This window comes from Bicyclus anynana, chromosome 10 (assembly GCF_947172395.1).
Source record: "Bicyclus anynana chromosome 10, ilBicAnyn1.1, whole genome shotgun sequence".
In the NCBI taxonomy this organism is placed as follows: domain Eukaryota; kingdom Metazoa; phylum Arthropoda; class Insecta; order Lepidoptera; family Nymphalidae; genus Bicyclus; species Bicyclus anynana.
In genome coordinates, this window is record NC_069092.1 from 15131707 (window position 1) to 15145419 (window position 13713).

General features: G+C 35.7%; 2 protein-coding genes across 6 annotated transcripts in view; one reads left to right on the forward strand and one right to left on the reverse strand.

The window, feature by feature from the left end:
* Window positions 1–13713, forward strand: part of LOC112051529 (ER membrane protein complex subunit 1) — a 34282-nt gene that overhangs the window by 7111 nt on the left and 13458 nt on the right. Inside the window, exons 7-11 of the mRNA XM_024090218.2 lie at window positions 8466–8582; window positions 10798–10967; window positions 11500–11646; window positions 12067–12234; window positions 12755–12859. Coding sequence (XP_023945986.2) covers window positions 8466–8582; window positions 10798–10967; window positions 11500–11646; window positions 12067–12234; window positions 12755–12859 — 707 coding nt within the window. The remainder of the gene's footprint in view (window positions 1–8465; window positions 8583–10797; window positions 10968–11499; window positions 11647–12066; window positions 12235–12754; window positions 12860–13713) is intronic.
* LOC112055438 (uncharacterized) lies at window positions 538–4834 on the reverse strand. 5 transcript variants are annotated; one of them, XM_052883764.1, is made up of 4 exons: window positions 4552–4834; window positions 2802–2945; window positions 2524–2710; window positions 564–1101 (listed from the first exon to the last, which is right to left on the reverse strand). In XM_052883764.1, exons 1-3 carry the CDS (start codon window positions 4630–4632, stop codon window positions 2555–2557), a joined length of 381 nt encoding a protein of 126 aa, XP_052739724.1. In that variant the 5' UTR covers window positions 4633–4834; the 3' UTR covers window positions 564–1101; window positions 2524–2554. The 5 variants fall into 5 exon arrangements, 4 of the variants coding, with proteins under 4 accessions (XP_052739724.1, XP_052739726.1, XP_052739725.1 ...); XM_052883766.1 differs by lacking the exon at window positions 2524–2710; XM_052883765.1 differs by lacking the exons at window positions 564–1101; window positions 2524–2710 and adding an exon at window positions 1308–1900.

Below are 13713 nucleotides of genomic sequence, written 5' to 3' on the forward strand. Positions count from 1 at the left end.
CGGAAACGGAAATACTTGTAGTAATTTGAAAATGGTTGGAAGGGGTCGTAGGTTTATTCCGTAGTTAAATTGATTTGTGAAAGTAGGTTATGCCGTACTATTTGTGGTTATCCCATATAACCGCAAAATGTTACCGGTCTTCTGATATGCCGGTTTCGTTTATCTCGATTATTTATATTGTTACTAGACTTTTTCTTTTGTATGATAAAAAAAGGCAAAATCTTTTATTTATTTCTTTAATAAAAATGTAAACATTTCCATGCAGTAAAATACCAAATTGTACAGTTACAAAATTATATGACTAATAATTAATTAATGGTTATAACGCATTTAAACTGGATGGAATGTGGTCACTGCTCTTTAGTAAAAAAAAGTTCTGTCTCCTATAAAAATGCTTGAACCCCTTTTTAATTTTTAGTGAATTATTTATAACTTTTGCAATTTTAGTGAGCGGGCCTTCAAATTTTTCAAACACTATGTATATTCAATTCCGAATCGAATGACACCTCAACCATTTTTATAGGAGATGGAGAACTTTTTTTTTATACTAAAGAGCACATGTAGATCAGACTAATATGATAGATACACCACCTTTTTCTTTCATTAGGACCCGATTTAAAACACATTGTCCGGTAAAAAATGATGAAATCTAATTTTGAATCGAAAAAACCATTATTTTAAAAACTTGTACACTTATAGAGGGTAGTAAATTAGTATAAAACGTAGAATTGTAGAATTAGGTGGCGTATCTACCATTTGCGTTTTATCCATTATTTACGGGACGTGGCCTTGTCCGGGACAGGTTAACATGCACTCTGAGGCACAGGGTGTAACACCACTAAATTCCCAACTAAGGACTGAGAATTATAAGTCAAAATTTCTTAGATGAAAAGCTCAGTATCTTATATAACCCCGGACCTCGTGACCACATAGGGTAACCACTGAACCAGAGAGGCTTATGTTATAAGTATGTAAGAGAGTTATGTTAACATAATTATGGAACACTATAACTAAGATCTTCGTATGACTTCATTTTCCCAAGTAAAAGGCAGTGTACAGTGTACCTCTGTAACTGAAGACGTCCGAAGCATAATAATTGACCTGTAAGGTAAAATTAAGTAAATTAGTATTATGTATATAAGTATAAAGTATTTCTCCTGGAAATAGTTTACAACTGTTAAAATTATTTAAAATCCTACAGAATTTATATACATAACTAGCTGACGCCCCCCGGTTTCACCCGTTTTGGTGAGAATAGGAGGATAAAAATATGCCTATGAAACTCACAAATAACATGGTAAAAGAATTTGGAAGTCAATCAGTAGATACAGAGGTTATTTAGTTCAATAAATATTAAGCCAGACTTCTAAAGGTTATAGTTTTTGTTAGCAATTTTCCTCTTCTTTTTGAATCTTTTGGCAAATTGGAAATATCTTAAATAGTTTTTGATATTAAAAAAACAAACCCCTTATATTTTAGTTAATTGTTTATAACTTTTGCAATTTTTGCAAGCAGCCCTTTAATTTTTTCAAAAGCTTTTCAAATGTGTTTCCGAAAAAATTACACCTCAATCATAGTTCTAGGAGAAGGAGAAAAAGTTTCAATCTAAATGGCGTTTGTGAACTAAAACTAATGGGGTGTAATGCCACCAACTTTCCAACTCACGGCTGATAATTATAACTAAAAATTTCTTAAAAGAAGGAAAAACTCAGTATCTCATTTAGCTCTACCCAGGATTTGAACCCAGGACCTTGTGAACACATAGACTAACCACTGGACCACAGAGGCAGTCATGTTGACATATGGAACACTATAACGAAGTTCTTTATAATATGACTTCATTTTCCAAAGTAAGGCAGTGTACACCTCTAAAACTGAAGACGTCTGAAGCATATTTGACCTGTAAAGTAAAATTAATTATCATGATTTTTTGATTTACCTTCGTCAAAATCGTAAACAATTTTTACCAAAATTATATTAAACTAGCGGATGCCCGCGACTTCGTCCACGTGGAAAGTTCAGTTTTTCACAAATCCCGCGGGAACCATAGATTTTCCGGGATATTCCTAAATTAATCCAGGGTAATATCTATCTTCGTTATAAATTTCAGCCAAATCGGTTCAGTAGTTGCGGCGTTAAAGAGTAACAGCTACCCTACCATACTCCCACCCAACACCTACTCTACCATACTCTACTGAACTCTACCTCTACCATAAGTATCCTATGTTCTTCTCCTAGATCTAAGCTCCTCTCCACCAATTTTTAGCCTAATCGGTCCAGCTGTTCTTGAGGTATAAGTGTTGTAACAAACCTGACTTTCTTTTATATTTATAGATTTCTCAGACATACTAGTCACAAAAATTATACTATTATATACCACTCATAATATTCCCACCCCACAAATGACAAAATTAGTCAAAAGGATTATCAGAGCGAATCTTCTAGTGTAGCCTTATTTAAATATTTGACATCCGTATATATTGTGATGATATGGCTTGTTCTTGTTAATTAATAAAGCCTTACGTGATTCTTCCCTCGCTTTAAGATCACCAGATTATTGGACCAAAATATTTGCGCCAGTAATCCCTCCTGTACTCTCGTCTGTTTGTCGACTCCGTTTCCCACTGGGATTTCTCCTAGTCTTCCACAAAGTTGCTTGAAGTAACGGGGTCCACCGCATGAAAGTGAGAGTGGAGTTGAGGTGCAGAGGCTAGAGAGTTACACTTCATTTGTCGTCTTATAAGTTGTTACACTCCCTTCCCTCAGAAAGCATTTCCTAATATAATGTAATGCATAATTACCTTCATCTTATCGTAGGAACTTGGGTTTATATGTTTATCGTTTAAATCTATGGTTCTGGCACGTCCTCCTGCACCATCAGTAGCATAAGCCCGTTCAATGAAAGCCCATTGAGCATGCTGATTTCCAATGATCAAGTTCTTCTTCTGAAAATTATTACGGAAGCATTTTAACAAATGAGGAACATCATGAATATGATATACCTTGTTGTTATTAATCATATAATAAAATATATTTTCAGCGTCTTCATTACTATTATGAAGGCATTCTCTGTGTGTATCAGTTATTAATGAATTTATTGCAGCTACATTTGCAGAACCTTAATCACAGATCGTAGCTCTTAAAATAAATCCAGATTTAAATATTGCCTCAATTATTTCTCTAAGAATTCTTTTTAAATTTAAAGTCTTTATTCCATCACAGAGAAAATAATAAGCTAAAGGTATTTTCCAAGATGGAAATAAGCCACGTAACATAAAAACTAAAACTTTATCTGCAACATTATTTGCTTAGGTCTTCAAAACCCTCAATAACCCCAGAATGAATATTAAAAAATAAATTTTTGTTGACAGCCATTTCTTCAAACAACAATATACACTGCAAACCCATAGTCTGTGTGTTCTTAGCACAATCAGCCAAATGCTGGAAAATAAATTCATTAATACCTGGTCTCACAGGTATTTTAGTTAATAGAGAGTTTGTAGTTGATTTGGATAGGAATATTAAATATTTCTGTAAGAATTTGTAAAAATTAAGGGTCAACTTAAATAATGTAAGTGCAAAGATTTTCTCATCATTAGTGTATCTAGGAGATTTGACTTTAGAATCAGATAATCCTAACTGTGAATCCGCGTGGCGCAGTGGGTAGTGACTCTGCTTTCTGCATCCACGGTCGTGGGTTCGATTCCCACAACTGGAAAATATTTGTGTGATGAGCATGGGTGTTTTCCAGTGTCTGTGTGTATTTATACATTATATAAGTATTTATATGTAGTATATAATTGTATATTAATATTATAATATCAACTATCTTAGCACCCATAACACAAGCTACCTCTGTATGCTTACTTTGGGGCTAGATAGTGATGTGTATTGTTTAAGTATTTATTTATTTATTTTATTTACTAATAATTTCCCAAACTGAGTTAACAAAGGATAATTTGAAATAAAATATTGTCCTTACTAGCACAAAGTTTTGACTATAATTGTTAGCATTTGTAAGTCTCATTGCGCAACATTTGTTTTAATGTTCTAATAGTCTGACGTAACTTTTGCTTCCTAGGAGTTTCAAACTTAGCTGATCGAACTCTAGGAATTATGTCAGACTTTCTATGAGGCTTGTGTCTAAAATGAGGCCTAACATGCACAAAGGGATTCTGTGAAGCAGAAGGCTTGAACTCTGTAAATATTCGGACTGGGATTGTGAGCCTAGACAGACACTATTTGTAGAAATATAATTGATTGTTCGTTAATATTGACATTTAATGCGTTAGTCTGCATTTCAGGCTATTTGTTTGTTTGTGAAGTAGTAGTTACATGGTCAACTATCGTTTATTCGTATTTATTAGGCCCGATGAAAGATACCTCTAGGAACTTGGAATTTGTAGGTGCTAGAACAGCGTTTTGGTTTAAATCACTAATTTCCAAATTCAAAGTAAGTATCGCAGACTTAGTTAACCTTAACCTATGATTAATAACATAGCAAGGTAAACAGGAATATTTACGCAAAAACAGGCAATTGATCAACCATACCTTCCATCTAGTAACATCAGTATATGGTACAGCACGTAAATTAATAGCTGTTTTACACTTAGGCACGCAACAGCGCTTCATTTTGAACGAAAAACAAAAACACTTTTGCACTTTTACTATCGAACACTGAAATTAACCGAGCACAAATCAAACTATAACTCTTTATTAACAATACTATACAATAATATACAGAAAATAAATAAATAGAAATAAAATCCTTGATAAATTGATTTGTAGTTTCCTGTAGTTCCACTGGTTTCACAGCTTCACTCAAGGAACATATTTACATTTCACTATAATTGCAGCCATGTTTTTTTACAAAGCAAAAATAAAACTTTAATAAAAAGGTTCAGCCAATCACAACAGAGCATAGACTGGCTTCGGTTCCGAAAATGATCGGATAATTAAAAAGGGATGGAAAAGGCATTTTCCATAAACACCACAATGTGTGCGTAAAGGATGGAGAATCCGTTAAATTGACGAATCTTTTGGCCGAAGGCACACTGGCGTGGTTTGTGCCATCGCAAATAGAATAGAGAACTCATATTATTTGGACTTTCGCTTTAAATGCGAGGCAGCGAGTGTTGCAAAAGTGTTGAAGAATGATTTATACGAGTGGCATGAAAAACTGGCTCATCAAAACTTCAATCATGTAAAGAAAATATTACAGAAAAATAACATTGACATAAAACAACAAACTTGTGTACCTCAGTGTGAGAGTTGTTTAAAGGGAAAGATACACCGGTTACCATTTAAGAAAAGTGAAAACATAAGCACCAGGACTTGTGAAATAATACATGGGGATACCTGCGGGCCCATGGAGGAAGAATCGGTTGGTGGTTCAAGATATTTTGTTGTTTTAAAGGATGACTATTCAAACTTCCGAACTGTTTACTTTGTTAAAGCTAAAGATGAAATTAAGCATTGTTTAGAGGATTTTTTCAACAAAGCGGAGAATATTACTGGAAACAGGGTCAAGACACTAAGAACGGACAATGGATTGGAATTTATTAACAAAGAAGTGATGGAAATATGTACTAAAAGAGGGATAATTCATCAAACTACAGTAACCTATACCCCTGAACAAAATGGCAAAGCTGAAAGGGAAAATAGAACTCTAGTTGAAGCAGCGAGGACAATGTTACATTCTAAGAACCTACCGAAGAAACTGTGGGCAGAAGCGGTGAATACTGCTGCATTTGTTTTGAACAGAACGGGTAAGGAAAAAGAAGGGAAGTCACCTTATGAAATATGGACAAATAAATCCTATGATATACATCAACTACAGGTATTTGGTTCTCCAGTATATGTACATATCCCAAAAGAGAAAAGAAGAAAGTGGGATAAGAAAGGGGAAAAAGGATTGATGGTCGGATATGGAGAAAATAGCAAAGGTTATAGAGTATACTTTTCAGAGAAAAATTGTGTTAATATAAAGAGAGATGTCATTTTCTTAAATCAAGAGAGAAGTGAATCAATAGTGAAGTTGAATTTGAATAATAGTGAATCTATGCAAGATAACTCAGAAACTCTGAAAGCGAGTGAAGAAGCTGAACGTGAAGAGTTCCAAGATACCCAAACTAGCTTTGGTCATAGTGGGAGTGAATCAGAGAGTGAGTATGAACCTTCATTTGACAGATCATTGGAGGATTATGAAACACCAGTCCAAAATGAATCATCCAAGCGCACAAGGAAACAGACATCGTTCTATAGGTGTCATAATGTTGTAAGTGAAGATACGGAGCCTATTTCATATAATGAAGCAATGAAAACAAGGGAAGCAAGTAAGTGGAAGGAGGCAATTAATAGAGAATTACAAACTTTGAAAGATAATGACACCTGGGTTGTTTGCAATTTACCGGTAAGTGAATCTGTGATAAGTAGCAAATGGGTTTTCAAGTTAAAAGGGAGTGGTAATGATAAGCAATATAAAGCTAGATTAGTTGCTAGAGGGTTTCAGCAGAATAGTTACTTTGATTTGGGAGATATTTATGCACCAGTAGCAAGGCTACCAACTTTTAGAGTTTTTATTGCTGTAGCGACCATGTTAAAGCTCCCCGTATATCAAATGGATGTTACCGGGGCATTTTTGTACGGTGACATAGATGAAGATGTGTACATTAGATTGCCAGAAGGGGCTTATTCTGGGGAAAACAATATTGTAAAATTAAAAAAGGCATTATATGGACTAAAGAGTTCACCAAAGTGTTGGAATACAAAGTTTAATTCTGTAATGGCTAAAGAAGGTTTTGTAAGGTCAAACTGCGATTCATGTTTGTTTATAAGATGTATTGGTAAAGATAGAATATATATATTGCTATATGTTGATGAAATTTTGATTTTTGGTACAAATGAGAAGTATATATTAAATTTAAAGGTTAGTTTAAATAAGGAATTCAAGATTAAAGATATGGGGATTATTTCAAAATTTTTGGGCATAACAGTAAAGCAAAATCTTAAAACTGGCATTACTGAACTTGATCAAAGATGTTATTTAAAAAATATTCTTACACGGTTTAATATGGAAAATTGTAAAGAGGTGTCCACACCTATGGACCAAAATTTTAACGCTAAGATACTTGCACAAGATTCTGTTTCTATAGATAAAGGCATTGATAACTTATGCAGGCAAATTATAGGATGCTTAATGTATGCAGCATCAGGTACTAGGCCTGATTTATGTTACCCAATCTATATGTTAAGCAGGTACCAGACAAGTGCAAATAATGAGTTGTTAAGTGCATTAAAGAGAGTGTTAAGATATGTAAAGTATAGTTTAGATTATAAATTAGTTTATAAGTGTAAAGATGTTATTCTGATGGGATATTGTGATGCTAATTGGGGTGGGGATCTTAAGGACAGGAAGTCCACTTCAGGTTATATGTTTAAATTTTCAAATTGCTTAGTTTTGTGGTGCTCTAAGAAGCAAGCTTCTGTTAGTCTGTCTTCTACAGAATCTGAATATGTATCATTAAGTATGGCTGCCAGTGAGGCGTCATGGCTTATAAATTTATTAACTGATTTTGGTTATGAAAATGTTTGCCCAGTTGTGATATCTTGTGATAATCAGTCTGCTATAATAAATGCAAAAACAGATAATATAAAGCGATTAAAACATGTTGATATCCGTTACCATTTTATAAAAGATCTGGTTAGGGATAATAAAATTTGTATCAAATATGTAAATACAAGTGAGCAACCAGCTGACATGTTAACAAAGGCATTAGGTAAAGAGTTAATTGAAAAACATTTAAATAAGTGTGGCATTATTGTAAACTTTTTAAATTCTATAGACTGATGTTAAAATTTTAAGAATGTTTTATGTTGAGAGGGGGTGTTAGAATAATAGCAACATTAAACATTAATTGTATCTGTGGCTGAACTAAGTATTATATTGTCTATGACAGCCATCTCTCTTATCTATGCTAAACGCTAATGGTTGTAAAAAGTTCTAGAAATAAAACGTGGTTTAACAAATACAGTTTCTTTAATTAATTCTCTACAATTTTTACTTGAAACTAGCCTTACTTGGTAGTTGATTCATATCAATTTTAATATAAACAATATAAAAGTTAAAGATTTCTTATAAAACTTAATTTTAATATCACCTATTTTTTTAAATTTTCCAAACGTTAAAAACTCTGTCGTCCATTTTGTGACGTCACTAAGACACTTGATACTAAAGATCAAACAAATTTTTATCAAACGCTCCTTTTGGTATAAGATTTATTTTAGTGACGGCATGAAATACTTGAAATATAGACATGGCCGACAGTCAAAAACATATTTAAAAACTAAAATTTTCATGTAATCACGTCTCAAAAAAATATGATTTTTTTTAGTCTAGTAGAACAACAATGAACTTTTTAAAATCATTTGAAAAAAAGTGTCAACTAGCCTATTAAACTATGCAGGCCGAGTGTTGTGGACGCGGGAGGAGGCTCTCGCCAACGTGGTGACGGCAGAGTTCGTCGACCTTCCTGTCTCTGATACCGACGCGGCCATCGAATCGGAGTTCGATCAGAAAGAAGGTGTGTATATAATACTGACGCCACACGGGTTCACACCTCAGACTAATAAGATAAGGATCTGCCTCGTTAAGCAGTATATGATCAACGATCTAATGCGATTATAAAAGTGTCTCTGTAGAATCGATGTTTTATATTTGTAATCATGTTCATTGGTTAAAGAGCTCCATAAAAATACCTTTTTGTGTTGTTGATGGGTGTAACAAACGGGCAAAAACTTCTAGTTTAGTAGATATATACCTAATCTAAGCTCGTTTTCCTCTGAAAATAACAGACAATTTTGTTCGTTAATTTGGGTGCGATACTAATCCTTATATAATTAGTCTGAGGTTCACACGCGTTGTTCCCGTTTTCGTGGGAGTACAGGATAAGATCTGTGTTCTTCAGGGGTTAATATAGGATTCCAGTGGTCAAAGAATTTATGAAATCAGGTCAATAGTTTCATTGCCTATTTAATGCACACAACATGTTTTACTTCTTTATAATATTAGTATAGATTAATAAATATAAATATATTTGGACAATATCCAGTCTAAAGTAAGTGTAAACTTTTGTTATGGGAACTAAGATTGCTTATAAAAATTACATAATTTAATGTTGTGGATCTTTTGAAAGATTACAGATTCTATAAGGCAGTGGTTCTCAACCTAATTTGAACAGCAATTATTATTTGGTTACTATTAGGAAGAATTACAAGATTATTTAACTTTGAATTTTAATTCAAATTGTTGTAAAATACAGAAATGTGTAATTATGATAAGATTATTAAGCACTAAATATTCGTATAATCTATTTTATTAATAGTCACCTTTTTTCTGTAACCGCACTGTATGCAATATTTCATGGCAATTACTTTGAGTAGTTAACATGTGCAAACACAACAAACTCACATTTATAATACTGTATATGAAACTGATGAGATATTGTCTTGTTTTAGCTGCCAAGGTGTATAGTAAGTACGGTAGATAGTTTGCAATGTGTGCTGATACGAACCAACGGGACGGTTCCTTTTAGCGATATAGGTGCCAATTCTGTTGTACGCAAATCTCTTGACCAGAGTTTCCCAAACTTTTTTCGTTCAGCCCCACAAGGTTATTTTTTTTCTATCCTTGAAGGGAGCACCTTCATTATCATTATCAGCAGATAGATATAGCTGGAATCAGGATTTCCTAACACCTTGATCATGAATCTTGATGCATCCAGAGGCTCCCTGTTAGCCTTTGGTTATACGTTTCTAGGGGACGTCCGGGCGTTTCCACTCTTGTAGTTTCGTTCCTGTGAGAATACGGGGATAAAATACAGCTTTCTATTTTCACTGATAATGTGGCTTTCTATCATTTCTAGTACATATGATCGATGTTATTTGAGTTTATAATTATCAAATGACCAATATTGACTTTTTGAAGTGCACTCAGGAGTAAGGAAGTGTAACAGTACTCGTACTAAATTTCCTCCAAAATGTAGTCCTTTACGCGGCCCTTGCGCTAGCTTTCTTATCATCCCCATTGAAAGGCATGAATGACCTCCTGGTTGGGAAACCCTGGCTTAGAAATTCAAGTACTTTGAATTGGCCCAAAATCTGTGTTACTGATACCTCTTTTTTTGAAATCATTTCCTTGTGTGCATATATGGTATAATTAATTTGGTCTTCAAGCTTCTTATTATCTTTGTATAGATTTTAACTATGTGTTCTATTTTTGTTATAAATACTTCACATCGGCTTGTTTGGTAACCTTTATCTTAAATATTATAGAATTTATGTTTGTTAAATAATATAATTTTAATTTAAAGTGTTGCTTTATAGTCTATATCTGTCTTTTTATAATCTTGGGTTATAAATACACTGCTTGAGTAAATTTTATATTTTCTAAATTGGCTGAGATTTGGTTTGGTGGAACACTGGTACTGGTTTTTTATATAATTTACATAGCATGAGTCAACAATGTATCTCATGAGAAGTAAAAGACATATTATGGTCGACCAATAGCGGTTAAGTTATATAGTTAGTATAGACGAAGTCGCGGGCGTGTCGTGTTAAAATAATAATATAATTTATAAACTTGTCAGAATTTATGTCAAAATTATTTAAAATGCCATGTCAGGTATAATGAAACATCAAATTATTCAATGTCATATAATTACTATAAATTAAAATCAGTCAAAAATAACTATAACAAACCTTCAAGTTATGAAGTCACTCATCAGTAGAACATGCCAGGTTCCGTGTGGTCGGCGTTCTCCCGTCGCCTGCACTCGCAGTACACACAGCTGCAGAATCTGATCAGAAACCTTCAAGGTCAGAGCACTCAGGAAGACTCCACTAACGCTCTGGTCCGGGACTACTTCAATCTGCACAAAATCATCGTTCTCATCACTGAAGCTGGGAAGGTATGAAGATATCTTGTGCACCACGGTTTCTCTCGCATAGATCTAGTTTCTGTAGGAAGATCGGCATAAATGTATCGAAATAAGTGACCGAAGAGCTATTCTATACTACATTCTATATATCTGCCAAATTTCATTCAACCATTCAATAGTTCTGGTGTGATCGATTAATAAACATCCATTCGATCGCAACACCACGTTCTTGATATGTTTGATTGTTTTGTAGAGACCAACTGAAACATACAAGCACAGCTACCCCGCGAGAAATTGTCCGGTTTTGTCTATTTCCAATGTTTTGCCCAAAAAATACCCGAGTAAACTTAATTGCCCATGTTTTTTGGCAAGGCACGGCAAATGGTGTTTTATGAAAATGCATGAAGAGTTTTATGTCTTGAACTTATCTATGATCGTCTCATTCGTGAAAGTGTTATACCTAACCTACAATACAAATCCGACTGTTTAATGAAACCCCTCGGTTTCATTGTGGGGTCTATTAAGCAGACGGTATTTTAAATTAGTTTGGACTGTACTGTAGATATTTGGCATGGACAATCTGTCCGGTGAGATCCTGTGGAGGCGCTACGAGCCCGGCCTCGACGCAGAGGCCGTGGTGCTGTACACGCGGCGCTCCGCGCGCCATCCGCCGCACGACGCGTACGTCACCGTCGTGGGCAAACATGAAGTGAGTGTGGAATACTAAAATGACTTAATCATCATTATCGCCATTTACTTTTATCACACAACTTCTCTTACGCACATATCCGAGGTCGTATACAATTCAACCATCTCTTCTTTCGCCTTCGTATACCCACTGGTCCACCTCTCCATGTTTTTCATTTTAACTTTTGGATCTACCAGTTCCACTTTCCTTTTCTTATCCCAGACCATTCTTCTCAGTCCTACTTCGCTTTGAGTGACGTACAGACGCATCGCGCGACGCGAATTGCAACAGTGCAAATGAACATTTACTTGCATATTGGCTTATAAATGCTTTGCTTCTACAGACATCCACGTTTCGGATCCGCTGAGAAACTCCAAGCATCACCCGTTTCTTCTGAATACTTTATTCATAAAAGCTAATTAAGAGTGTTCTTTATGACAGGAAACAGGCAACGGTTACATCATAAGTCTGAACCCCATCACCGGCAACCTGGTGGGCGAGCAGACCATCAAGTTGGACGTCCGCATACTGCAGTGCGCGCTGCTGCACACGCCGGACTCGGAGAAACTGCACGCACTCGTGCTGTTAGACGAAGACGAGACTGTACAAGTAAGTGCCATGTATATTGCTTCATCATCATCATCATCACCATTATCATCAGCCAATGGACGTCCACTGCTGCACATAGGCTTCTTGCATGTACTTCCAAACAAAACGGTCTCGAGCCCCCAGCATCCAGCGGCTCCCTGCAACCAGCTTGATGTCTTCGGTCCACCTAGTGGGGGGTCGACCAACAATGCGCTTTCCGGTGCGGGGTCGCCATTCCAGCACCTTGGGACCCCAACGTCCATCGACTCTTCGAACTATGTGCTTTGCCCATTGCCACTTCAGCTTCGTGACTCGCTGAGCTTCGTCAGTGACTTTGATTCATCTGCGGATATCCTAATTCCTGATTCGATTACGCAGAGAAACTCCAAGCATAGCTTGCTCAATCGCCCGCTGAGTGACTTTGAGCCTTCTAATAAGGCCAGGTTAGCGACAAACAAATATATTGCTTACAGACAAATATTTACGGAGATTTTTTTTTATATCGTAGATTTCTTATACACACATTGTTTTCAATTCGCAGGTATTTCCGATTTCTGCAACGTCTCTGGTTGAGAATCTCTACATGTACGTAGCGGAGAAAGAGAGTGGGAAAGTGCAAGGTTATGCGCTCAAATACAATGGAGCGGTGAGTTGAATAAACAGCACATTATCATACTCATCATCATCACCATCATCACAATCGTCATCATCATCACCATCATCATCATCATCATGGTCATTATCATCGACATAAACTGCAATTTCTGGTGCGTGGTTATCATTAGGAGCCCAACGTGGTGGACATCCATCGGCTCTTCCAGAGCTGATGTTTCGCGTCGTAATTCTCTTTCCTGTAAACAAGCATGCTTGACACGTTGTCAAGATTTATCTTCTTAATTATTTATTTGTCTAATTAGCTGATAGCCAACTAAGAAATTCATAGTTTAAAGATGATAACAAAATATGAGTGTCTGTAGACCACATGACTAAAGTAAAACTTCCTTCAAATATAAAGCGCCATCTATGTGCTTCAGGTATATCTATATCGCAGCAGGTTGAAGTGTACAAAGTGGGATTGTTTCAAAGTTCACTAACAACGCCATCTACTGGTAATTTAAAATAACAAACATTGTTTCATTATACCTGTAGATGGCGGCAGTATTGCTCAATTACAATTTTCGTAACTCATTCACCAGCACACTCTTGAAGTCAAGGGTGTGTAAAGACGTTTTGACGGCCTCCGTGGTATGCGCGGTGGATTTATGAGACGGAAGCCCTGGGTCGATTGAGGTTTTCCTAATTGGTCCAGGTCTGGCTGGTGGGAGGCTTCAGCCGTGGCTAGTTACCACCCTACCGACAAAAACGTGCCGCCAAGTGATTTAGCGTTCCGGTCCGATCTCGTGTAGAAACAAAGAAGAGTGTGGATTTCATCCTTCTCCTAACAAGTTAGCCCGCTTCCATCTTAGATTGTATCCTCACTTATCATCAGGTGAGGTTGTA